The sequence below is a fragment of the Peromyscus eremicus genome, chromosome 17 (genome assembly GCF_949786415.1).
Source record: "Peromyscus eremicus chromosome 17, PerEre_H2_v1, whole genome shotgun sequence".
Classification (NCBI taxonomy): domain Eukaryota; kingdom Metazoa; phylum Chordata; class Mammalia; order Rodentia; family Cricetidae; genus Peromyscus; species Peromyscus eremicus.
Window position 1 is genome coordinate 59,256,181 of NC_081433.1, and position 26,248 is coordinate 59,282,428.

Genomic DNA, 26,248 nt, shown 5'->3' on the forward strand with positions numbered 1-26,248 from the left:
ATGCTGGAAGACCACCCTGGATGGTGGTGGGGCTGTGCTCGGTGCTCTGGGCATGCAGGTTCTGCCAGCACGAGCTCAGGAAAACAGTCTGTGATGGTCATGTGCAAGTGACAGGAAAGAGAGACGTTTGTTATGAAGCCCTCAGCCCAGGGCACAGGGGCCTCAGCGTCCGACTAACGTCAAGAGTCCAGTAAGGAAAGGCCATGGCGCTGACCTGGTCAGCTTCGGAAGGCAACAGCCAGGCCACCCTTGGTTGGGCAGTCACCGTCCCGCCAAGTCCCGCTCCTCTTACCCAGCCTTTCTCGTTCCTCAGGACTGAGTCTCCCACTGTCCAGCGCGCCTGGGATGGGTAGTGGTGTGCAGGAAGGCTCGGTGCGCCTGCGCAAAGATGCCGAAACTGTTCTGTCTGGGGCCGTCTCCTCAAAGGCAAGTACTGCCATCTCCCTCCCTGTGGGACAGTGGTTCTCAACCTTCCTAATGCTGAGACTCTTTAATACAGTTCCTCGTGTGTGGTGACCCCCAGCCATACAATTATTTTCACTGCTCCTTCATAACTGTATTGTAATAGCTGTGTTTTTCGATGGTGTTAGGTGACCCTTGTGAAAGGGTCATTCAATCCAAAGGGGTCTGGACCCACAGGTTGAGAACCACTGCTGTAGGGTGGTCTCTGGGGTCCTCACTGGGTCAGCAGAGCACAGTCCTTACCACCCTCACTCCTCTACATATCATGTACCATTTCTAGCTTTGCTTACTGTGAGCAAGGGCCATGAGGCATCATGAGAAGATCCCTGCTCCTGAGGCATCATCAAAGCCTAGCTGATGCGTGAATCCCGCCAGACCCAACAGCTGGCAGGAGGCCAAGGCCTCACCTGTAATTTCGGGAGGCACTGGAGAGCAGGGACTAACGAATGGAGAGCAGGTGGCAGGTCTTGCTGCAGTTGAAGGAGACTGTCCTCTAAGAGTGAGAGTGGGGCTGGGCAAGCTAGCATGCCTCTGTAGTCCCACTCCTCAGGAGTCTGAGGCCAGAGAGTCACAAGTTCCCAGCCTGCTTGGGCTGTAAAGCAAAAACCCACCTCTAAAACCTTGACAACAGCAAAACAGTCAACTCAGGCCACCCTTGTTCCCTGTGGGCATCCGCTGCCAATGATGTCCTGCTGAACTCACAACACAGGCTGGCACAGCCTGCAGGCCTTCCTAGGCCTGGCAAGCACTACACCAACAGTCACAAAGTCCATGGGGTCAGTGGCTGAGCTGGCAGTACCCTGTGGTCCTTCTGACCTTTCCCTGGGTTACAGGAGGCACCTGGGACTGCCAGGGGGACAAGAGGATGCACTCACCAGAGCCAGCTGGGAAGTTACTAGTGGGGTACTTATGTATAGTCTTTCTGAGGCTAGCTGACTGCCTGACAGAATGTAAAGCATTAAGCATTCCAGAAAGCCTCCAGTACAGCTCTTGCCCACCCCCCACCCACCTCAGGACCCACTGAAGACACCACTACCAGTGAACTCCCTCAGTCACCACTCACCACTACCTCCACCTGTGGACCACCAACATCACCCCCTGCTGGCCACTGGACCCCCCAACATCACCCCCTGCTGGCCACTGGACTCCCAACATCACTCCCTGGTGGCCACTGGACTCCCAACATCACCCCCTGGTGCCACTGGACTCCCAACATCACCCTCTGCTGGCCACTGGACTCTCAACATTGCCCCCTTGCTAGCTACTGGACCCCCAACATCACCTCCTAGTGGCCACTGGACCCCCAACATCACTCCCTGCTGGCCACTGGACTCTCAACATTGCCCCCTTGCTGGCTACTGGACTCCCAACATCACCCCCGGTGCCACTGGACTCCCAACATCACCCCCTGGTGGCCACTGGACTCCCAACATCACTCCCTGCTGGCCACTGGACTCCCAACATCACCCCCTGGTGCCACTGGACTCCCAACATCACTCCCTTGCTGGCTACTGGATCCCCAACATTGCCTGCTAGCCATTGCTTGCGTGCTGTTCTGCCCTTATGGTAACCCCATGGAGGGGCTAATTACCAGCTGGGCACAGTGTGCACACCTGTGATCTCAGCTCCAAATTTTGGCTCCAGTACTGGGCGGTAGTAGCACACCTTTAATCCTAGCACTCGAGCAGAGGCAGGCAGATCTCTGAGTTCAAGACCAGCGTGGTCTACAGAGCGAGTTCCAGGACAGCCAGGGCTACATAGAGAAACCTTGTCTCAAAAATAAATAAATAGCCGGGCGGTGGTGGCGCACGCCTTTAATCCCAGCACTCGGGAGGCAGATCTCTGTGAGTTCGAGGCCAGCCTGGGCTACCAAGTGAGTTCCAGGAGAGGCACAAAGCTACACAGAGAAACCCTGTCTCGAAAAACCAAAAATAAATAAATAAATAAATAAATAAATAAATAAATAAATAAATAAATTTTAAAAGAATAAATAAATAAATAAAATTGGCTTCAAAATGCCACGCTGTAGTTATACAAACAAGGGTGGGAATGGGAAGCCAGGGATTGCACAAGGGAGTTGTGAAAACCAGGAAGTTGGAAGGACAGCTCAGGACAACTTGCAGGGGTAACTGTCAGCCTCACCCCCAAGAGGCTAACTGCACAAGGCCAAGCAGGATTTCAAACGACACTGAGGCTGAATAGGGACTGAGGTGGACCAGGGATGGTAGTGTACACTTGGGTAGCTGAGGATTTAGGACAGTCTGGGCTATGGAGCAAGGTCCTGGCTCAAAGTGTGTGGGGAGTCGGGGAAGGAACCACATGGCACATGCCTTTAATCCCAGTGCTCCGGAGGCAGAAGCAGGAGGATCTCTGTCAGTTTGAAGCCATCCTGGTCTACGTAAGCAGGTTCCAGGCCAGCCATGATTGCACGGAGAGACCCTGTCTCAAAATAAAACAAAACAAAACAAAAGAAGAAGAAGAAAGACAAGGAAAAAGGGCTGAGGGAGATGGCTTTTCAAGCTTGGAGACCTGAGTTCAGACCCCAGGACCTGTGTGGAACCGTGACAGCATGTGTCTGTGAGGCCAGGCTAAGGCAGGGAGGCATGTAGACTGGAGGAGCCTGGAGCCTGCTCACCATCCAGTCTAGCTGAGTCAGGAAGCCCCAGATCCACTGAGAACCACCAGTGATAGAGGAGAACACCTGATGCTGGCCTCGGGCCTCCACACGTACACGTGCACTCATGCACACCAACACTAAAGGACGTGGTGCTTCTCCGGGTCTTGGTCCTCGGGTGAGCATCCCCTCCAGCCTCTGTGCGGCCGTGACCACTTTGCTTTCTGAGCCCGTGACCTGGTGCTCTGTTGTAGAGAGACCACAGGCAAGTGCTCAGTTCCCTGCTGTCCGGAGCCCTGGCCGGTGCGCTTGCCAAGACAGCGGTTGCCCCCCTGGACCGAACCAAGATCATCTTCCAAGGTAAGGCCTGTGCTTCTGCCCTTGTGCAACATGGAAGCACCAGGGGTCATCTCCCTTTCTCCCACAGCCCAAGACTTACACTTAGTCTCATATTGTAGCCCAGACCACCTTCAGATTCACTTTAGAGTCCAGGCTGGCCTTGAATTTGAAGAAATCCTTCTGCCTCAGCCTCCTAAGTGCTGGGATCACATGTCTTTGATACCACACCCAGCCCATGTTCTTCGGAGATACCAGTCACTGCTGGGGGTCACCTGCCTGTACCTTGAGTCTGCCACACCCACAGTCTTTGTTTACAAACCCAGTCACCTTTCCGGGGGCCTGGATGAGGACATGGATGTAACTTTGGGGGCTGAGCCTCCTGCCAATGGTCAAATGATGGCAGCCTCCCTCAGCTTCTGGGAGAGGGGCTCCCCACCACCACTGTGCCCCGGTGCTGCTGATGCTCGCTGGGTCCCCTGGCTGCTCAGGAGATGGAGGGATGACTAGAGAAAGAGCAGGCCTCTGTGTGACCGTCTTCATCCCTGTCGCCTGCAGTCTGAGCACGGCTGTGGCACCAGGCCTTGGGCAGGGCTCTCCTCAGCCTTGGGGCCTGTACTTCTGGATCTTTCCCACAAGCCCTTCTGGCCTACATAGCTCAGCCTCCTGGCCCATATGGTGACTAAAGACATGTAGTGTGGAGCGAGGCCGGCGTGCGGGGGCTGTGGGGAGGCAAGCTAGTGCTCCTGTGCTGGATGGGGGCATGAAGAACAGCAGACCAAGATAGCCTTGGCACTTGTCCTGGGGAGGCTCAGGTTCGGGGCTGGCAGCAGGGCCAGAGAACTGGGGTCCCTTCCAAGTGTACATCCCCAACACACAGCCTCACAGCTTCTGCCCAAGCCCCTTGCCATTCTTAGGCACCCTGTGCTGGCTCTACTACCCCTCCTGGGTCCTGGGCGGAGCACCCCACCCTACTGCATTCCTGTCCACCGCCCACACCAATGCAAAGCAAAGGCCAGGCCCCAGAGCCAGGAGCCTGACCGTTACATCTCATGGTCTCTGTGCTTTTGTTTGTTCCAGTGTCTTCGAAAAGATTTTCTGCCAAGGTGAGCTGCTACAGGGACTAGGAGCGGGTGGTCCGGGAGTTTCCAAGGGGCCCAACGTGCACAGGTCTCCTGGGAGGGTGGAGGCTGCTGTCCTGCCACCCTAACACACACCTGTGGGGTGGGATTTGGAAGCCTGTTTCTAGAACGTTTTTGGAAGGCGTCACTGTTGGATCAACAACCGTGTGCTGTGTGCTGGGCTCCCAGCCAGCCCTGCCACCCAGATTTTGTCCATCACTAGACACAATTCAGCATTTGAGGGGGCCTGAAAGCAGGGTGCAGGGAGCCCAGTGATCACAGCTCAGGCTGCTACTAGCTGGGCAGGCCCAGTGAGGGGTGCCAGCACCCACCCTCTGCATCTGAGGGTGCTGCCCGCAGAGTGCACCCAGGGCCGGTGGTGGCAAAGAAGTGCTGACCCCCCATCTTCTCCAGGAGGCCTTCCGGCTCCTCTACTTCACCTACCTCAATGAGGGCTTCCTCAGCCTATGGCGTGGGAACTCGGCCACCATGGTTCGAGTGATTCCATATGCTGCCATCCAGTTCAGCGCTCACGAGGAGTACAAGCGTGTCCTGGGCCACTACTATGGCTTCCGTGGAGAGTAAGGCTCCTGCCCACCGGGATCTGCCCTCCTCACAAATCACCCCGCCCCCTTCGGCTCCTCTTTGCCCAGGCTGTGCCCCTCACTAACACCTCCTATAGGACCACAGCCTCCCCGCCTCATCCTTCACCCCACCCTCCCTTCCTTCCCCTGTGCTGTCTCAACTGTCGTTTAATTAACCCTCTGACTGTCCAGACCTGATTCCCGCAGGTGCAGGGCACCATGTAGCCCCAGCCTTAGGGAAGGCACTCCTGCACACGGGGAGGGAGACCAGAGGTTACATTTGACACTGGCCTAAGTGACCCCATAAGCTCAGCCACTTGGAATCCTCCTGGGCTCCTGTTCTTCTGTACCCCAAAGGCTGAGGTGTGGGCATCCTGTCCCTACCCAGGCCTCAGCTTATTCTGCTTGTCTGCAGAGCCCTGCCCCCATGGCCCCGCCTCTTGGCTGGAGCCCTGGCAGGAACCACAGCTGCTTCCCTCACTTACCCTCTGGACCTGGTCAGAGCGAGGATGGCTGTGACGCCCAAGGAAATGTGAGTCCTGCCATGGGATCCATGCTGGCTGCTGTTACCAACAGAGGTGTATGTGGGGGTGCTCACTGGGGATCCCTCCAATGAGTGAGATTCTGCAGGGTTCCAGAAAGCATCATTGTGTCTCAAAGAATACCTAAGGGTAGCCAGCCGTGGTGGCACACGCCTTTAGTCCCAGCACTCAGGAGGCAGAGGCAGGCAGATGTCTGTGAGATGGAGGCCAGCCTGGTCTACAGAGTGAGTTCCAGAACAGCCAGGGCTACTCAGAGAAACCCTGTCTCTGAACAAAACAATCAAAAAGCCAAGGGTCAGCAGCCCTTGAAGATGGACCCCAAAGCTGACCTCTGGTCTGCATCTGTGCTCAGTGCCACCGACAACCCTTGCTCCACAGTAAATAAGTAAATGTCTAAAAACAACAACAAGCAAAACCAAATAAGAAACTGGGCACAGTGGGACACACCTGTGACCCAGACACTAGGGAGGCAGGAGTAACATCAGGGTTCCCAGCTCAGCCTGGGTCACAGATCCAGACCCCTCTCAACAAACAAGGCAATAAACGAGTACCTTAAGAACAGGACTGGAGAGGTGGCTGAGCAGTGAGGACCACTGGCTGCACTTGCAGACCCGGGTTTGACGATACCCAGCACCCATGTGGTGGCTCACAACTGTCTGTAACTCTAGTTCCAGGAGATCAGATGCCCTCTTCTGTCCTCTTCCAATGTGTGTGTAGACCTACATGTAGGCAAAACACCCGTACACACTAAGAGAGAGAGCCAGGTGTGTAGGGGCAGGGGTGGTGCCACATATAATTCCAGCAGAAGCAGACAGATCTCTATGAGTTCGAGGCCAGCCTGGTCTACATAGATAACTCCAGGTCAGCCAGGGCTATATAGTCAGGCCCTGCTTCAAAACAGGAAAACTAGAGCTGGAGGGCAGAGATATGAGGGTCTCTGTGAGTTCAAAGCCAGCCTGGTCTCCTTAGCAGCTCAGGTACTAGGACACTTGCCTGGCACATGCACAGGGCATTGGTACCAGCCCTGTGTCTGGCAGAGCAGGTAGTGCTGTCTCCATGGAGTTCCCTCATTCTCCTAGACAGGAGGAGTGAATGGGGTGCAGGCACTAAGCCCTGTCACATGGTCTCGGCAGGTATGGCAACATCTTTCACGTCTTCATCCGCATCTCAAGAGAGGAAGGGCTGAAGACCCTGTACTTCGGGTTCATACCCACTGTGCTGGGCGTCATTCCCTACGCGGGGCTCAGCTTCTTTACATACGAGTCACTGAAGAGCCTGCACCGAGGTAAGGAGAGATGGAGAGGTGGGATTTCGGGGAGCTGTCCCTGTGGACTCTACCTCATCCAGAGCCACACAGGAGGACAGGCAGGGACCCAGAGCCCAATTCGAAGACGTCCTGTGTCAGGTGGAACCCAGGAGCTTGGGTTGTAACCTTTAATGCGTCCATTCATTTTTATTCAGTTCTTTAGAAAAGGTCTCACGATGTAACCCAGGCTGGCCTCAGGTTTGCCTTGCAGCCAACAAAGACCTTAAATTCCGCCTTTCTCCTTCCTCCACATCTCCAGCCGGCACTGGGGTCACAGGCTGTCTCCCACACTCATCTTAGGAGGTGCTAGGGATAAAACTAAAACCCAGAGCCTCTTGAACTGGAGGGAGACACTGCAAACAGGCAGCAGCCCCGTCCCCAGGTGTTCTTGTTAAGTAGTAAGTCTCTGGGGGAGCCGAGGCCTCTCACTGGGACTGTGGGTGCACCTGGGATCTGAGCAGTCAGGAGAATGAGACAAGATTGCTGCAGGATCAAGGCCAGCCTGTGCTACATAACAAGACCCTGTATGAAAAACTCGGTTGGCAGGACAGTGGCCCGTCTGTGGGGCTTTCTTGGACCCTCACGGCCCCTTCTGTGCAGCGGTTCAGTGTTTGTGTAGAGCCTCCCACAGCTCGGCCACGGCAGGAAGGCAGGCCGCTAGATGCGGAGATGCTGTATGCCCAGCTGTCACACTGTGTTCAGCTGGTAACTCCGAAAAGAAGAAAGTCTGCACACAGTACAGATACAGGCTGTTAAATCCCTTTCGGTCTAGCTGTGTGTGGTGGCTCATGCCTGCCGTCCCGCTCAGGAGGCTGAGGCAGGAGGATGGCATGAGGTGGAGGCCAGTCTGGGCTACCCAGTGAGACTGTCACGGAACACCAACTGACAGTAGAGCCTGTCATCCGAGGTTACTTGAGCCTGTGCTGTACCTGCCGCAGGTGCTTGGTGACCTCTGGCCGCCGTGACCCTAGAGTCCACAGCAGCAGACTTGTATTTTCCTTTCCTGTGGTGTGGGCTGTGCTGGGCCTTTGCTCTATGGAGCCATGCCTACATCCCCCAGCAGGACACTAAGATGTCCCTGCACATCACTGCATTCCCCATTAGTTCATTGAAGTCAGGCAGAGGTACGTCCTCCATGTAGGAGGACGCCGTCTGTGTACCCTGTACTCTTAGGGATTCAAAGCTTCGGTGGGGAATCTTAGGACGCACCCCCACAGATGAGGGGCACTGAAAACTGTGTCCCTGTAGATGAGGGGAACTATTGTACATGTAGCCTAGGTAACTTTGTAAGTCTCACTGCTCTAAAATGTGTCTTGTGTTAGGCTGGGGTGTGGCTCGGTGGCAGAACACTAATCTGGCCTACATGAAGCCCTGGGTCCCATTCCCCATAGAGAGGGTGGCCTGTAAGTGGGGTCTTTGCTCTGCAAGTGTGGCACTCATGTGCCCTCTGCCCTGCAGAGTACAGTGGCCGCCCGCAGCCCTACCCCTTTGAGCGCATGGTCTTCGGAGCCTGTGCTGGCCTTATCGGGCAGTCAGCCTCCTACCCTCTGGACGTGGTGCGGCGGCGCATGCAGACGGCGGGTGTCACAGGCCACCAGCATGGCTCCATCCTGAGCACTCTGCGCTCCATCGTGCGTGAGGAGGGTGCGGTCCGGGGCCTCTACAAGGGCCTGAGCATGAACTGGCTGAAGGGCCCGATTGCTGTGGGAATCAGCTTCACCACTTTTGACCTCATGCAGATCCTGCTGCGCCGGCTGCAGAGCTAGGCCCACACAACAGTGGATGGTGAGCTGGTGGATTGAGGGCATGCAGCTGTACGCTGGCAGCCCTGATGGTACCTTGAGGATGGGCAGGAGGGTGGGACCTGGCTTGGGGCCCGAGAGCCCATAGCAAAGTGGTGATGGATCTTGGTTGTGCCCCTCCCTCCCTTCAGCTCCTTGCTAGTGGCTGGTGAGTCTCCCAGGGGTGTTACTCAAAGGCCCCTAAGGGGTCAGGTGCACCTCCTGGCCTGCTGCTGATTCTAGTGCCCACTAGCACACTGGGCTCAGAGCCCATCCCTTCTTGCTACGACCGTGCCTGGCCTGCAGATGTGACGGCCCTTCTCTCAAAGCCACACACTGGGGGGTCGCAGCTTGCTCAGTGGTGGCTGTACCTGTGTCCCTCAGCCCTCCACCATGCTGCTCATCCTCTCCCAGGTGACAGATGGCTGCTCTTGCCCACATAGCTTTCCCCCCAGAGCACTGTGCCCATCCCATTCCTGAGGGCTGCACCTGATCATTGCCAACTACCTGGCTTGTAACTTTTCCAGGAGGCTCCACGGCCACCAGGCAGGAGGTGCGGGCGGGTACAGGCCCCACTGGAAATGCCCATGTGGGTCTCCCTCACCTGGGATGTCTTCCAAAGCACGTTACCCGGGCCACCATGCGGGCCCAACGGCTTTTGTTTGCACAGCGCCCATGGGGATGGGGCGCAAACTCCTGAAACTGCCCAACCCCGAACTCTGGGCCTTCTGAGGGTCCCTGGTCCCCACCCAGGCTGTCATTCAGCGAGGCCAAATGAAGGCCCAAGATGGGCAGCGTGGCCTGTGAGAATGAGTGCAGAGTGACTTGGGCACCTGGAGTCCCCGATGTGTCACAGGGACTTCATGCCTTTCCTGGGGCCTGGGGTTCTTGATTTAGGGTCTTTGAGACAGCCCCCCCAGAAGCCCTGGCTAGCATGCCCCTCAGTGGGTTGCCTGGGCTAGCCTCCAACCTGCAGCAGTCCTCTTGCCTCTAGATTCCAGTTTTCAACTTATCCTGGCACAGGTCTGCACACACAGACCCCTACCCTGTGCAATCCAGTTCTGGCTCAGAGGTGAGCTAGGTATTGGCTCCCACAGCTGGATGGCAGGCATCTCACACGTGGGGCCTGCGCAGGGTGGCTTGACCCCCAGGCATTTTCAGTCTGGACTGCAGTCCTTCTCTTCCTCTATTTCTTACCTTGTGCCTGTGATGCTCGGCCATCTCCCTGCCTCCTTCGCAGATGGTGACGGGCCATCCCCACCATGTCCCCAGGCACCCACCCTGTGGTGGCTATGAGGGACCACCCTCATCCTCTTGTGAGTGTACTACCCACTCTGTTCCTTGCCTGGCCCCCATACTGAGGTGGAGAGGCAGGGCACCCCACACCAGGAGGTTGGATAGGACAGGTGGCACCATGTAGATGGCTGGGCAGAGCCCTGCATCGGGCAGCCGGCTGGGTGGGAGAGGCGAGGGTGTCACAGGTCCCTGATCTGCTTGCCCATATGCCTCCCAGCAGCTCTGGCCTGGGCCTCTGGCCTCTGTGGCTGCCCTCTCCCATGGTCACTGTCCAGTCTGGAGTTCTATTTTGATGCCATGAAAACATTTTGTTTATATATAATGTTTATATATTTTAAAGATTTGTGCCAAGAGAGTATATTTAATAAAAATTTAAATAATTTCTGCTTCTCACTTCTTCAACTCTGGCCCCTCCCCCATACTGTGAACTTCAGCCCGGAGACAGGGCTGGGGCTATTTGGCACTCTTAAATATTTTGTATATGGGTGCTTTGCCTGCATGTCTGTCTGACTGTGCATGCCTGGTGCCTGAGGAGGCCAGAAGAGGACATCAGATTCTCTGAGACTGGAATTGCTGATGATCATGAGTTGCCATGTGGGTGCTCAGAACTGAACCTGGGTCCTCTGCAAGAGCAGCCAGTGCTCTTAACTGCTAAGCTGTCTCTCCAGCCCCCTTGTTATCCTTGTTAAGAGAGTTGAGGTTTCCAAGTGTGTTGCCCAAGCACTCTGTGCATCTTTCTGCTCATGGATGCATGTATGACATAGGCTGCTGGGAAAGAGTGATGGCCAAAGATGGAGAACTGGACTGGGGCGTGGCTCTGGGTAGAGCCCCTGTCTAGAACCCCACAGTGGTGGACTGGGGCGTGGCTCTGGGTAGAGCCCCTGTCTAGAACCCCACAGTGGTGGACTGGGGTGTGGCTCTGGGTAGAGCCCCTGTCTAGAACCCCACAGTGGTGGACTGGGGCGTGGCTCTGGGTAGAGCCCCTGTCTAGAACCCCACAGTGGTGGGCTGGGGCGTGGCTCTGGGGTAGAGCACTTACTATTACACAAAAGGTCCTGGGTTCCTTTGCCAACACAAAAAAGACAAAGAGTCAAGAATATAGTAACCGCATACTGAATCCGTCAATAACAAAATGCTCCATGTGTTTATTTACACATCTGGGATATATAATCCAGCTGACTTGGAATTCCTGCATAGTGCTGGCCGGCCCGCCTCTGCCTGAGTCATTAGCCTTGCTTGGCAACAGAGGCATCAGCCACAGGAACCTCTGCTCTGGAACACAGCCCAGCCCCCGACCGGCCACGTGTCTGGGCGGAACCGTCTGAGGTGTACCCTCCACTCTCAAGTCACTCTTAAGTCCCGCAGAGCAGAGCATTGGTTTTGCAGAATTGTCTGCTTTTTGTGCCCCCTGAAGGGCGTATCACCCTTTACTTGCCCATCCTTGATTCCCACAGAATTTCACAAGCTCCCACAGCCCCTTGTCAGGGTCAGTTTGGGAGTCTGTCCCAAGAGGCAAGGAAACTCCAGACACGCCTTCGAAATCTTGTGTATTCATACCACACACGCATTAGCCCTGCTTGCTGTAGTCATGAGGATCTGAGTTCCAGTCCTCAGAACCCACATAAAGGGGACAGAGCAGCGCAAGTGTAATCCCAGCATTGCTGTGGCAAGGTGGGGGGTGGAAACCAGAGACTCCCTGAAGCTTGTTGAACAGCTAACCTGAGGAATTCAGGGTGAACAAAAAATCTCAAGGTAGAAGGCAAGGCCTGAGTGCTAGGTTGTCCTCTGATCCCACAGCACCTGTGGGCCTGTGGGCACACAGTCGCATTCCTAAGTCCTTTCCAACAGAGACAGGTGCCTTCTCTCCAGTGAGACCTCGGGGGCTATAACAGCACTGTCCTAACAAAACCAGCTCCAGACCACCGGCAGTGTCCCGGGCAGCACTACAGAAGCCTCCAGTTTTATTCTCGATGTACATTCTGCATATGTAGGAGAGTCATGCAAGCCATGCATGTCTCATAAACACACGTGTACACACACTACACTAAGTCATAGCAATAGGACAACTCTGGAGGTGGTGGCGACCCTGTCACCAAGGCCTTGAAATACATGACGGCAGTCAACTCACAGCTTCAATTTCTCTCCCCTCTCCTTCCTCCCAGCTGACATTCCTTCCCCTTCCCCTTTATTCTTTTCTTCTTGTTTTGGAGATATGGTCTTGTTACTAGTCTAGGCTAATCCTCCTGCCTCAGCCTCCCCAGTGTGCTGGGGAGATGGGCATGGTGACTCTTGTCGCTTTCCTTCCTAGTGATAGTGACACACCCAGGGATATTGAGATGCTGGGCATAGTCGGGCAGTGTGGCGCACGCCTTTAATCCCAGCACTCAGGAGGCAGAGCCAGGTGGATCTCTGTGAGTTCGAGGCCAGCCTGGTCTATAGAGTAAAATCCAGGACAGGCACCAAAACAACACAGAGAAACCCTGCCTCAAAAAAAAGAAAAGGCCGGGCGGTGGTGGCGCATGCCTTTAATCCCAGCACTTGAGAGGCAGAGCCAGGCGGATCTCTGTGAGTTCGAGGCCAGCCTGGTCTACAGAGTGAGTTCCAGGAAAGGCGCAAAGCTACACAGAGAAACCCTGTCTCAAAAAAACCAAAAAAAAAAAAAAGAAAAAGAAAAAGAAAAAAATCCGGGCCTGACACCCCCCACACACCCCCACCCCGCTAGCTCTCTCCTAGCCATCCCTAACCTCCATCTTCCCACTCCTGCCAGGTACCACTCTCTCCTAAGTCCTTCTCACCAGCCAGGTCTCCCCTGCTCATCTCCTCAGCCTCGGGATATTTCTGTAAAAGTGGCCCACCCCTTTTATTGAGAGGAGCCTCCCTGAAATCCTGCACACACACACACACACACACACACACACACACACACACACACACCACACTCGGGGACCATGGCCTCCAGATCCAGGGGAACCTGAATCATGATCTAGGCACGGAGGTGACAGAGATGGTGTCCCCACCCTCACCCCTAGGTCATCTAGGGGCACTAAGGTACACACACAGGCAGCAGTCCCAGTCCTGGTGGATCACGCTAGGAAGCTGCCAGCTGCTGGTGGAAGTAGAGGCCAAAGAGGCTGGAGAGCAGCTGGCAGGCCGCGGTCCACCAGATGAGGTAGGCCAGCACACCACGGAGGAAGAGGGGTGTAAGCAGGCTGCCCAGAACCCCTGCGACCTGGGCTGCAGTCTGCTGGGCTTCATCCTCTGCAGGGTCCACAGAGATTAAGGTGTCTGAGGACTGTGGCGGGGCCAGTGAGGTTGGAGCAGGGCCCAGGGCCCAAGAGTAGCCGCCTGCAGGAGGGAAGAAGGGAATTATGGGTGGAGACAGAACAGTGGGAGTCTAGAGGCTTTCATACCCTGCCCACTAGGTTATACCCCACTGACCTTGGGGGGCCTCCATCCTCCCCAGTCTGCTGATCCAGCTCCAACCTCCCTGTCTGTAGGTCTTGTCCCCACAGGACAAAAGTCTGTAGCCTTGCCTAAATGCTGCCCTCACTTCTTTTTATTTATTTATTTAAGATTTATTCCAGCCAGAAGAGGGCACCAGATCTCATTACAGATGGTTGTGAGCCACCATGTGGTTGCTGGGAATTGAACTCGGGACCTCTGGAAGAGCAGTCAGTGCTCTTAACCCCTGAGCCATCTCTTCTATAGCTGGCCCCCACCTTTACCAAGCATGTCCTTGCTCAGACCCTACTCCTAGCTTTTATCTGAAGGCCCCACTTTACCAGACCTGTCCCCCTCCTCTATCGGCTGGCCCCGCCCTCTTCCCACCAGCTCCTCACCCAGGGTCTTGAGCAGCAGCGTGCAGTGCAAAGTGAGGATGAGGGGCGTCAGGTACTGCAGGCTCACCACGGTCACGTAGCAGTAAACCCGGACTACCTGGCAGGGAGGCAGTAGAGGCTGCAGAGGGGGTGGTTCCCAGGGCAGGGACCCCATGACCAGGCCAGGCCCCCTTAGCCCAGGGACTGTCCCACCCGGGGTGCATACCCGCTGCTGAATCTCGCGGGCCTCAATGCGGCCAGCCTCCTTGCGCAGCTGCTCCACGCGAGACTTGGCTAGGCACAGGTAGGCCTGCAGGTGTGGCCGGGTCACGGAGAGCCGCAGCAGGCACAGCGCCACCAGCACCCAGAGGCGCAGGGAGTCGAAGGCCCCTTCTGATGGCCTGCAACAAGAGCCAAGGGCAGGGAGTTGGGGTGAGCCCTCCCTCCCCAGGCCACAATCTCTCCAGTTCATCCCAGTCTCAAGACACCCCAGGTCCCTCAACACCCCGACACACGCACAGAGAAGAGGTCGCGTTCCTCCTGGGTGGCTGGTATAGGAAGTCACGGGCGACAGGCTTTGTCCAGAGCCACAGGGTGCACATGGGCGACAGGAAGCTGGTATGCAGGAGCAGCCTGGGGAGAGCACCAGGTGGGGCCAGGCTCCTGACCCCCAGCCTCTACCTCAACCCCCCACCCCATCCCGGGAGCCCCGCCTAACTGCAGCAGTGGCCGATCTGCAGACAGGGTCAGCGCGTCCTGGTGGGTCTGGGCCATCCTCAGGCCTGGGAAAATGAGGAAGGCGCCCAACAAGGAGCCTAGCACCGCAAGCCCAAGGCGGAGGGCCAGCTTGATCACAGGGAGTCTGGGGAGAAGAAAAGGTCTCAGGGAATCCACGGCTGGTCAGAATTCAGCCTTGCGGGTAGGGCTCCCTCTACCTGTACCTCCCCACAAGATCCAGTCCCCAGGACTCACGCCCAGTCCCAACCCTGCTTCTTCAGAACAGGCTCCAGGTTCTGGGTCACACTGGCTAGACCTAGGGGAAGAAGATCAAGTGTGTAGATTGTTACGGTTTCCAAGGCTGGCCAGCTTTCCAGCTCCCAGAATGCACCCGTCTCTGCCTCCCCAGTGTGAAGTTTACAGGCATGGGCAGCCCTTGTCCACCTTTGACATGGGCGCACACTCAGGTCCTCACTTGCGAGCGCTGTCTCACACTAGCCCAAGCCCCAGCTCTGACGGTCTATTTTACTGTATCTATTTTTTTGTATATGAATGTTTTGCCGGCATGTATAACTGCCACATTGTGTCTGATGCCTGTGGAGGTCAGAAGAGGGCATCAGATACCCTGGAAATGGAGTTACAGGTAGTTGTGAGCATTCCACGTGGATGCTAGAAATTGAACCTTGGTCCTCTGCAAGAGCAGCCAGTGCTCTTAATCACTGAGCCATTTCTACAGCCCCAGACAATCTATTTTAATTGTCTCTTATTTTCCCGTGCTGGAATGCAACCCAGAACCTCCAGATGTGCTGTGCAGGTGCCCTGCCACTGAGCCACATGGAGACCTGCTAGGCCCAGGCTGTGCGGGACTCTTCAAGAAATAGAACCTTGGGCTGTTGAGATGGCTCAGAGGAGGCACTGGCTGCTTTTCCAGAGTCCTGAGCTCAATTCCCAGCACCCACATGGTGGCTCACAATCATCTGTAATGGGATCTGATTCCTTCTTCTGGTGTGTATGAAGACAGAGCACTCATATACATACAGACAGACAGACATACATAAACCTTAACAAACAAAAACAACTGCAGAACCGGGCTAGGTGGATGGCTCAGCAGTTAAGGGCGCTTGCTGCCCTCACCTGACTCACCCAGTGGCTCACAGCCTAAGTCCGACACACAGACACACGACAGCAAAGCATCTACACATGTGGAATAAGAATAAACCTTTACGGGGCTGGAGAGATGGCTCAGAGGTTAAGAGCACTAACTGCTCTTCCAGAGGTCCTGAGTTCAATTCCCAGCAACCACATGGTGGCTCACAACCATCTGTAATGAGATCTGGTGCCCTCTTCTAGCCTGCAGGGATAACACTGTATATATAATAAATAAATAAATCTTTAAAAGAAAAAAAAAGAATAAACCTTTAAAAGCAGTAATAACATAAACCTTTTTTTTTTTTTAATTTATGTGCATTGGTGTTTTGCCTGCATGAGAGTGTTGGGTCCCCAGTAGCTGGAGTTACAGACAGCTGTGAGCTGCCATGTATGTGCTGAGAACTGAACACAGGTCCTCTGGAAGAACAGCCAGTGCTCTTAACCACTGAGCCATCTCTCCAGCCCCCATAATAACATCAGTCTTTTTTTTTTTTTTTGGGGGGGGGGGGTTTGAGACAGGGTTTCTCTGTGTAGCTTTGCGCCTTTTCCTGGAACTCACTTGGTAGCCCAGGCTGGCCTCGAACTCACAGAGATCCGCCTGGCTCTGCCTCCTGAGTGCTGGGATTAAAGGCGTGCGCCACCACTGCCTAGCTAATAACATCAGTCTTAATCCCAGGATGTGGGTGGCAGAGGCTGAAGGATCTCTGTGAGTTTGAGGCCAGCCAGGGCCATAGAATGAGACCCAGTCTCAAAGGAAAAAAACAGAAACAGAAACAGAAGGCGAACAGGTAGGTGAGCAGGGAAGTACACCCACCTGGCTCCAGCCCCAGCTCCAGGGTCTCCTCCCGCACCACCTGCACGAGCATGGCCAGGAGGAGGAAGAGGAAGGCAGAGGCCAGACACACTGAGCGCTCCCCGCCCTCCTTGGCACTGAAGTACAGCCGGGTCACCGTGAGGAATACCTTGCTGGGGGTGGGGTTAAGAAAGCTAGGGCAGCACTCCGAGGCAGAGGCAGGCAGATCTGAGTCTGAGGCCTGTCTATAGAGTTCCAAAACAGCCAGGGCTACACAGGGAAACCCTGTCTCCAAAAAACAAAATAAGACAAAACAAAAACAAAGATGGACCAACTCCCAGCAAGCTGTTCCCTGGTTTTCCCGAATGGATAGACCTGGAGGGACAGGAACCCATCCAGTGAGGCCAATCCAAAAAAAAACCCACCAGACTGTGTGTACAGTGTGGTGACACACACCTGTCACTGCAGCACTCAGGAGGGTGAGTCAGGAGTTGGAGGTCATGCTGGCCTGCACACCTCTGTGGCACAGTGGATGATCCCATAGCCAAGTTAGAGGGACAGGGAAACTCGGCCGAGTCCCACTCCCCACACCTTGAGCCCCAGAGGAAGGATACAGAGAGAAGGCCAGTGTGAGCAGGCACCAGAACACAGCAATGTTGGCCTCCTGGACCGGGCCCAGCACAAAATAGTAGGCCTCCGTGAAGAGGTACACGCCCACAGAGTACACAGCGAAATCCACGAACCACTGGTACTCCAAAAAGAAGCGCAGGACTGCGGGGGACAGGAGCTCAGCTGCCAAAGCCATCCCAACCCGCCCCCCACTCCCCATCCTTACGCCTGGGCAGGGTGACCCACAAAGCCGTCCCAACCCGCCCCCCACTCCCCATCCTTACGCCTGGGCAGGGTGACCCAGCAGCAGGGGAGGGGAGTGGGGGCTGAGCTGGGTGTTACCTAGGGCATCCACAGCAGTGAGGGGACAGGTCTCCAGCTGGAAAGGGGCATCTCTAGGCACTGACAGTGGCTTCTCATCATGAAGGCCATTGGTCCAGCTGAGCACATGAGGACAGTGAAGGGTGAGGTATAGTGATCTCCTCTGGGACTGCCAGAAAATCCGGATGGTGCTGGCTTGGGAAGACCTTCAGCCACATTAGGTGTGGGGGCAGCCTAGGCACAGGGCCAGCCCAGAGCAAACAGCCAGGAACACAGGATGCTAACTGCACCCACCTGTGCCAAGCTCTGCAGCGGGAGGGAAGGCTCCGTCCCTCTGCCGGAACCCCGGGCAGGAGTGAGGCCTGTCCCTGGGCAGGAGGGCATAGCCCTGCCTGGGCCCTGTGGAGTCGAAATGGGGGCCACTCACCGTTCCTTCCTGCTTCTGGGCCTCGGTTTCCCGGCTAGCACCCGCAGCTCTTCCTCCGACGGGTGTATGTATCGGAACAGACTGAGGATGAAAACAGTCAGGGAAGCGTGGCCTGAGGGCATGAGGCAAAGAACCCAGATCTGGCCTTGAGGACAGAGCATGAGGCAGTGGCAGAGCTGTGGCAGGGTACAGCCCTGTGGGAAGGTGGCCCAGGGTGCCTGGGAGTAGCCATAGCCAGGGAATTCTGGGAAAATGAGACGGGGGAACTGATCCAGTCACAGGGGGGCTTGGGAATCCAGGATACCCTTAAACCTGTAAGCTGACTCTCCTGGGGCCCATGCATTTTTCTAAGGAGAAAACATTCCCACAGTATCTTCTGAAGGGGCCAGACTCCAAAACTGCAAGCAGGAGAGAGCTGGATTACCAAAGGCCAGGAGGGGAGGGGGGTGGGCTCTGTTGTCAAGATGATCAAGATGTACTTTAGAGACACTAGAGGAGATCAGGCATGGGGGTGCACAGGTGGCTCACCGCTGCCTGTGACTCCAATTCTGATGCCTCCCCAGGCATCGGCACTCATGTGAGCACCACATGTGGAAACACACACCTACACACAATTAAAAGTAGTCATCTTCGAGAGAGAGAGACAGAGAGAGAGAGAGAGAGAGAGAGAGGGAGGGAGGGAGGAGGGAGGGAGAGAGGGAGGGAGGGAGGGAGGAGGGAGGGAGAGGAGGGAGGGAGGAGAGAGAGGAGGGAGGGAGGAGGGAGGGAGGGAGAGGAGGGAGGGAGGAGGGAGAGGAGGGAGGGAGGAGGGAGGGAGGAGGAAGAGAAGAGGGAGGGAGGAGGAAGGGAGAGAAGGAGGGAGGGAGAGAAGGAGGGAGGGAGGGAGGAGGAAAGGAGAGGAGGGAGGGAGGAGGGAGGGAGGAGGAAGAGAAGAGGGAGGGAGAAGGGAGAGAAGAGGGAGGGAGGAGGGAGGGAGGGAGGAGGAAAGGAGAGGAGGGAGGGAGGGAGGAGGGAAGGAGAGGAGGGAGGGAGAGAAGAGGGAGGGAGGGAGGAGGGAGGAAGAGAGGGAGGGAGGGATGAGGGAGGGAGGGAGAGAAGAGGGAGGGAGGGAGAGAAGGAGGGAGGAGGGAGGAAGAGAAGGAGGGAGGAGAGAGGGAGGAGGGAGGGAGAGAAGGAGGGAGAAGGAGGAAGCATACACCAGGAGGCTCGGGGCAGGCAGATGGGCGTGGCCACAGGCTCCGCCCACGGCCGGTGGGACCGGGCTTACCTGCCATTACACAGCAGCCAGCGGGCGAAGGAGCAGTGGGGGGCCAGCCTGTGCATGAGGGTGGCGGTGAACAGGGTCACCACCAGCTGCACTCCGAGGACCGCCTGAGGGAGCAGCTCTAGTCAGAAAGTCGGAAGCTCCCTGAAGTAACCCAAGCTATTTACAGAGAAGATGGGCGGATGGGGAGTGCCAGCCTCGGGCTTTGGTGGCATCTCTCAGAAGGCAACTGGGGTGATGCCAGCGTTCATCTTGGGGGTCCCAGACACTCCACCCACCTGCGGATTTCTGGGCCTGACCTCTGCTCGTCAGACCCCTGACCCCCTTTCCCTGCATGTTTTTGTTCTGTGAGCCCTGATGCCCCTGTGTAGCCAGGAACCTACAGAACTCTGCCTGCCTCTGGCTCCCCAGTGTTGGAAATTAAGGGCCAGAGCAACCACATCCAACCATTTGTTTAAAGAATGTTTCCTAGCCTGGTGGTGGTGGCGGCGGCGCACGCCTTTAATGCCAGCACTCAGGAGGCAGAGGCAGGTGGATCTCTGTGAACTCGAGGCCAGCCTGAGCTACAGAGTGAGATCCAGGCCAAGGCTACATGGTAAAACCCTTTCTAAATAACATTTTTTTTTTCAATACAGGGTTTCTCTGTGTAGCCCTGGCTGTCCTGGAACTCACTCTGTAGACCAGGTTGGCCTCCAACTCGGAGATCTGCCTGCCTCTGTCTCCTGAATGCTGAGATTAAAGGCGTGCGCCACCATCACCCATCTAAAAAAGAATTTTTTTAAAACGGGTTTAAAGAAAAGAAAAGGAGGGGAGGATGGAGAGATGACTCAGTGGTTAAGAGCACTGGTTGCTCTTTCAGAGGACACAGGTTCAATTCCCAGCACCCATTTGGCAGCTCATAACACTCTAACTCCAGTCCCAGGGAATCCCACAACCTTCTGCGGCCTCTAAGGACAGCAGATATACACGTGGTGCACAGACATACATACAGCATCCATACTTAATAAACAAAATAAAATAACGAAAACAAAGTATCTTTTAAAAAGAAAAACGGAAAACCGTGCATGGTGACACAAGCCTGTCATCCCAGCACTCCGGAGGCGGAGGCAGGAGAATCAGAAGTTTGAGGTCACCGAGGCTATGAAGAAGTTCTAGTACAACCTGGACTGCACGAGACCCTGTCAGGAAGCAGGGCCTGCTGCAGTCCCGGCTCCCTTCACCCCTGAGGAGAGCCCTGGCTTCACCTTCCCCCGCGTCCTGCACCGACTACACCCCACTTCCAGTCGCCCACCCGCCCTCCGAGCTTTCGGGGTCTCTCTCTGCTCGGCCAGGAGCCCTCCACCCTCGCAGTCCCTGTGCCGCCCTCCGCACAGCCGGACCCCACACGTCCCGCGGCAGGGACCCCACGGGGCCTGCTCACCATGTCCGCTCCCTGAGCGCACCCACGCACAAGGCTGGAGGTGGGGAAGCGACGCGGATCTTGGCCAATTAGAGACGGGACCCTGTTGACGAGCAGCCCGAGAAACCGGTCATCGGGCTAAGAACGCGGAGGGGTTCGCAATGAATGTCGGGAATTGTAGTTCTAGCAGGAGCAGGCGCTTTTATGTTTGCTGTCTTTTTCCTCCTTTTCTTATCTTCCTTTCTTGTTTTTTTTCTTAGTGTGTGTGTGTGTGTGTGTGTGTGTGTGTGTGTGTGTGTGTGTGTGTGTGTGTGTGTGTGTGTGTGTGTGACAGACACAGAGCACAGAGACAGAGTCCCTATGTAGACCAGGCTAGCGGGCTCTGCTTCCCTAGTTTGGAGATTTAAGGCACACACCACCACGTTGGACCTTTTTTTTAAAACTGATCTTTAAAAAGCTTCACAGCCTGGAATGATTGTGCACACTTTTAATCCCAGCACTCTGGAGGCAGAGGCAGGAGGATCTCTGTGAATTCGAGGTCAGCCTGGTCTACAGAGTGAGTTCCAGTCCAGCCAGGGATGTCACACAGAGAAACCCAGTCTCGAAAAACCAATAAATTAATAAACAAACAAGTAAGATTCCTTTTATTTTTTAGTATGTGTCTGTATTCGTGTGGGTTTGTGCACCTGACTACAGTGTCCTCGGAGTCCAGAGGAGGGGGCCAGACCCTTTAAACCTGAAGTTACAGCGGCCGGTCATTTGTGGGCTGAGCAAAGTGCTTGGAGCTGGGCTTGGGTCCCAGCAAGAGCAGCACTCACTCCTAACCAATTAACTAACCTCCTTAGCTCCTGATTTGTTTTGATTGGTGGAGGTTGTTTTTTATTTTTTGTTTTTTGAGACAGGGTTTCTTGGTGTAGCCCTGGCTGTCCTGGAACTTGATCTGTAGACCAGGCTGTGAAAGACTCTGGCCAGCCTGAGCACAGTGAGCTTGGCTCTGGCAGGCCTTGCCCTTCTCCCCGAATCCTCTGCCTTGTTAAAAACCATTAGATTACATTCCTAAAGCTAGCCACCAAGGTCTGTTCCCTTATCTGGCCATTTCCTCCTCCTGAGGCTGACTGCCAAGGTCCAGCTATCAAGGCCCCCTTTGGCTCACCTAATTAGCATCCCCAATTAAAATTAAACACCTCATCCTATCGTGGGGTTTCCCCCTTTACCTTTATAAACTGTCATTTGCCTATGCACCACATCTGTCTCCCTTCTATCCAGAGGCAGTCCTTGGTCCTTCTGGAACCAACACCCCTTCCCCCTCTCCCTTTCCCCCGCCCCTTCTCCCTCATCACCGGCTCCTCTACCACCGTGTCCTAGCCCATTCTATCACAGACCTCCCCTTTCCCTCCTCTCAAAAATTACATCTGCAAAGTCATTTGCTGTGCTTTTCTGCCTGAGTCAGAAAGCAGCCACTTTAACTTTTCTTCCCTGCTTAATAAAGAATCTCTCTATGAAAACAGATGTTTGGGTGTTGTCTAATTCGGGGTCCAGGAGGAAGCCCCACTGTGGGTGGGGGATTTCCTTCAGACTGGCCTCAGACTCACAGAGATCTGCCTGCCTCTGCCTCCCGAGTGCTGGGATTAAAGGCGTGTGACAGTGTACCTGGCTCGTTTTTTTGTTTTTTATTGCATTTATTTGTGTGTGTGTGTGTGTGTGTGTGTTTGTGTGTGTGTGTGTAGGACAGAGGACAACTTGCTGGAGTCAGTACTCTCCTTCTATCATGTGGGCCTCAGGGGATCTAACTCAGGTAATCTGGCTTCACAGAAAAGGCCTTAACATACTCAGTGGTCTTGTTGGCCTATTTGTTTTTAGATGGGGTCTGAACTTCGTTCTATGTTATGTGACCAAGGATGACCTTGAAGTTCTGATCCTCCTGCCTCAAGTGACAGATGTGTGTACTGGGTCAGTTTTCTCATTGCTGGGGACGAAGCCTAGATGTGCACAGACAAGCCTTGTACTGTGTGAGTGACCTCCCCAGCTCACTCCACCACCACCCCAGTTCAGAATGCGGCCTGGACATCTGTGTGGCTGCCTTCCCTAAGGCACTCTTCTCACTAGCCATCAGGTGTGGTAGATCACATGGTTGTCTACTCACTTGGAGGGCTGAGGCAGGAGGATGTTTTAAGTCCAAGCTGGTCAAAGGACCTGAGTTCCAACCCCGGCACAACCATGGTGGAAGGACAGAACCAACTCCTGCAAGCTGACCTCTGACCTCTATAGCACTCAAACATACATTATGCACAGACACAATACTAGTTAGAAATTTTTAAAAAGGGGGTGTTCCATGGGCTTGGTGACTCACCTCTTTAATTCCTGTACTAGCAAGACAGAGCAGGCCCGTTTTTGTGCATTTGGAGCTAGCCTGGTCTTCATGACATCCAGGCCCGTCAAGGACACATTATGAGGCAATGGCTCACAAAATAAATCTTAAAACACAGATTCCAAACAGCTCAAACAACAATGGGAAAATTTTGGCTCATGTAATAGAAAATGCTAGAGTAATCCAATTCACAAGGTGATGTAGTGTTGCACACCTGTAATCAGCATTTGGGAGGCTGAGGCTGGAGGTTTGTGAATTTGAGACCAGCACAAGCTGGCGGTCCCAGGTTCTATAAGGAGACCCTGTTTTGTTTCACAAAAAAACAAAAGCCATCATCACATACAACAACCTTGGCTTCAGACATAGCTTGATTAAGAACTCAGTGTGGACCTCGGGACCCTACGGCATTTCCCAGGTAGCTTGGAGGGAGGGCTCCTGAGTGTGAAATCCTGGACACGACTGGGGGTACATGCCCATGGGCAAGAAGTCCACACAGTTGACTGTGTTGTCTCTGTGGGTGATTCTGTCATTGTTTATGAATCCAGGTGGATGTCTGTGCGAGGCAATTCACAGTGACTTTGGTCCTCTGGAGTCAGACTGTCCCATTGAGAGAGGGTGGGCATCTCTGCTTCCCACTGCTGGAGCTACAGACATGCAATGCCTGGCCTTTTTGTGAGTATGTGATTCAGACTCATGTCATCATGCTCTAGGCACAGCTACTTTGTTCTCTGAGCCATCTGGGTCTCATTTATGGTCTGGTCTAGTCTGGTCCAGTGTGCTGGAGTTTTAGGTTAGCTTTGACACAAGCTAGTCACCTGAGAGCAGGAAACTTCAACTGAGAAGATGCCTCCATAAGATCAGGCTGTAGGCAAGCCTGTAGGGCATTTTCTTAATTAGTGATTGATGGGGGAAGGTCCAGCCCATTGTGGGCGGTGCCATCCCTGGGCTGGTGGTCTTGGGTTCTATAAGAAAGCAGGCTGATGGGCAGCAGTGGCACACGCCTTTAATCTCAGCACTCGGGACACAGAGCCAGGCAGATCTCTGTGAGTTCAAGGCCAGCCTGGTCTACAGAGCAAGATCCAGGACAGGCACCAAAACGGAACAGAGAAACCCTGTCTCGAAAAACCAAAAAAAAAAAAAAAAAAAAAAAAAAGCAAGCAAGCTGCTTCTCCATGGCCTCTGCATCAGCTCCAGTCTCCAGGTTCCTGGTCTGGTCTGACCCGGACCGGTCTGGTGTGCTGTCTTTTTCAGACATGATCTCACTATGTAGTTCTGGCTAGCTTGGAAATCTCAATGAATAGTAGGCTGCCCTCTAACTCAGAAATCCTCCTCCTTTGCATCCCGAGTGCTGGAATTAAAGGCTTAGGACTCTACTCCAGGCCTCTCGGGCCTATTTATTTCTAAAAACCTCCCTGTCCCCTCCTGGCTCGAGGTCTGGGCTGTGGAAGCCCTGAGAATCTTTCTAGAACCTGGTGGTCTCTCCTGGGTCCCTTTGGGCTTCACAACCAGGCTTCATCTTGCTCATGTGCAGCCGGTGCTCTTGATTCTGTTTCAGTGTCTGGACCTGAGTGGCCTAGGGCAGTTAGCCAACCCCCTGCCTCCTGCCCCAGTGATGTCCCAGGCACCAAGCTGGGGGAGGGCAGAGCCAGGAAGGGCAGGGCAGATCACAGAGGGTCTGGGAGACCCTGCCAGTGCCATCCAAGGCTGGGGCAACCTTCCCCCCTCCTGCTCCAGGACACAGTGTCACTGGCAGACCCTGAGGCTTGGGTGAAAGGGGAGGGCTGAGCCTAGGAACTTTTTTAAAATCTTGTTTTTACATTGACTTACGTCAGTGGTTCTCAACCTTCCTAGTGCTGCGACTCTTAATACTTTGCTCATGTTGTGCTGACCCCCACCATAAAATGATTTTCATTGCTACTTCATATCTGTAATTTTGCTGTTATGAATCGTAATGTAAATATCCATGTTTTCTGATATCTTAGGTGACCCCTGGGAAAGGGTCATTGTCTCTTTACACCATGTGTGTTTCCTCTGGGAACTGAACTCGGAGTGGCGAGCACCTTTGCCCACTGGATGAGCCATCTCGCCTGCCCTAGGGGATGACCCCCTTTAGAAACTGAAAGTTGTGTGTATGTGCACTATTCATATAGGTGCATGTGTGTGAGTTCCAGGGTATACTTCCCTGTCCCTTCGAAAAAGCCATGAGGACATTAGGTGTCCCCTTTGAGGCAGGGACTCTGAAGGTGAGGCTCAGTTTTCTAGGCTAGATTAACAGCCAGCGAGCCTCCGCCAGAGCTGGGATTAATGGTATGTGCAGGGCACAGGCTTGTTGCCAGAGCGCTGGGGGCTGAGCCACCATGGTGCCCTCTGAGCCGTCTCTCAGCTCAGGACACGTGAAGGAGGAAGGCTGCAACCAGAGCCCTGCTTCCCCCACTGAACTGTTTTTCCATATTTTATGTCTGTCTATTTGTGCCATGGTGTCAATACAGCCGAGAAGCGGGTGGTGTCATGGGTCACACAGCCCCGAGGCCGAGAAGGGGGTGGGGTCTGTGAAAGGGGGTGGGGTCTGTGAAAGGGGTGGGGTCTGTGGAAGGGGGTGGGGTCTGTGGAAGGGGGTGGGGTCAAGTATCTTCTCCATCACCTTCCATCTTCTGCCACTAAGCCCCAGCCATCCTGTCTCCACCTCACCGGCACCCTGACCACATCCGGCTTTTTATATGGGTGCTGGAGATTCGAACTCAGACCCTAATGCTTGCACAGCAGGCTCTCTTACCACTGAACCTTTTCCCTCCCTCTCCCTACTTACATATTTAATCATTCATCTTGTGAATGCTGCGTGTGCGCCGGCGCCTGCGTGAGGAGGTCAGTGGACAACCCGCAGGCGGCTGGTTCTCTCCTTCCACCATAGAACTCAGGTCGACAAGACCGGCAGCAAGTGCCCTTACCCCTGAGCCATTTTGGGGTGGCCTCCTGCTTACTTTTTTAAGCAGTGTCTTTTTTTGTCTCAGGCTGGCCTAGAACACCTGGTCACCATAGGCAACTCACTCTCACTCGCACTGGCACCAGCCATGGTGACACAGCTGTGGACCCCTATCAGACTCACACCTCCTGGAGCAGCTCAGGCCTTCTGGCTTGCCCTTGGTGGCATCCCCTGTGGCTCCTTCTCAGATCACATCCCCACCTTCCACCTGGCCCTGCTCCTCTTGTAATCCGTTTCTACGACGTGCACCCCAAAATCGGTGTAGGAATAAAGGAGGCCTTTGGAGAGGCTGGGTGTGGATACCCCAGGCTCAGGAGGCTCTGGGGGCACGGGGCTGCCCAGCGCTCTCCCGGAGCCGTGG

The 26,248-nt window shown here is 54.8% G+C and overlaps 2 protein-coding genes across 3 annotated transcripts; one reads left to right on the forward strand and one right to left on the reverse strand.

Annotated features, from left to right (window-relative positions):
- Positions 1–307: 307 nt before the first annotated feature.
- On the forward strand, positions 308–10,424 carry Slc25a42 (solute carrier family 25 member 42). The gene is made up of 7 exons (XM_059244800.1): positions 308–426; positions 3,331–3,436; positions 4,493–4,518; positions 4,948–5,114; positions 5,533–5,649; positions 6,793–6,944; positions 8,424–10,424. Exons 1-7 carry the CDS (start codon positions 346–348, stop codon positions 8,729–8,731), a joined length of 957 nt encoding a protein of 318 aa, XP_059100783.1. The 5' UTR covers positions 308–345; the 3' UTR covers positions 8,732–10,424.
- Positions 10,425–12,770: 2,346 nt separating this feature from the next.
- Positions 12,771–19,781, reverse strand: Tmem161a (transmembrane protein 161A). 2 transcript variants are annotated; one of them, XM_059244527.1, is made up of 11 exons: positions 19,144–19,781; positions 17,877–17,957; positions 17,471–17,568; positions 17,134–17,290; positions 16,541–16,692; positions 14,833–14,893; positions 14,579–14,722; positions 14,380–14,493; positions 14,087–14,261; positions 13,882–13,978; positions 12,771–13,387 (listed from the first exon to the last, which is right to left on the reverse strand). In XM_059244527.1, exons 1-11 carry the CDS (start codon positions 19,197–19,199, stop codon positions 13,131–13,133), a joined length of 1,392 nt encoding a protein of 463 aa, XP_059100510.1. In that variant the 5' UTR covers positions 19,200–19,781; the 3' UTR covers positions 12,771–13,130. The 2 variants fall into 2 exon arrangements, with proteins under 2 accessions (XP_059100510.1, XP_059100509.1); XM_059244526.1 differs by lacking the exon at positions 19,144–19,781 and having other exon boundaries at positions 17,877–18,317.
- Positions 19,782–26,248: the final 6,467 nt, after the last annotated feature.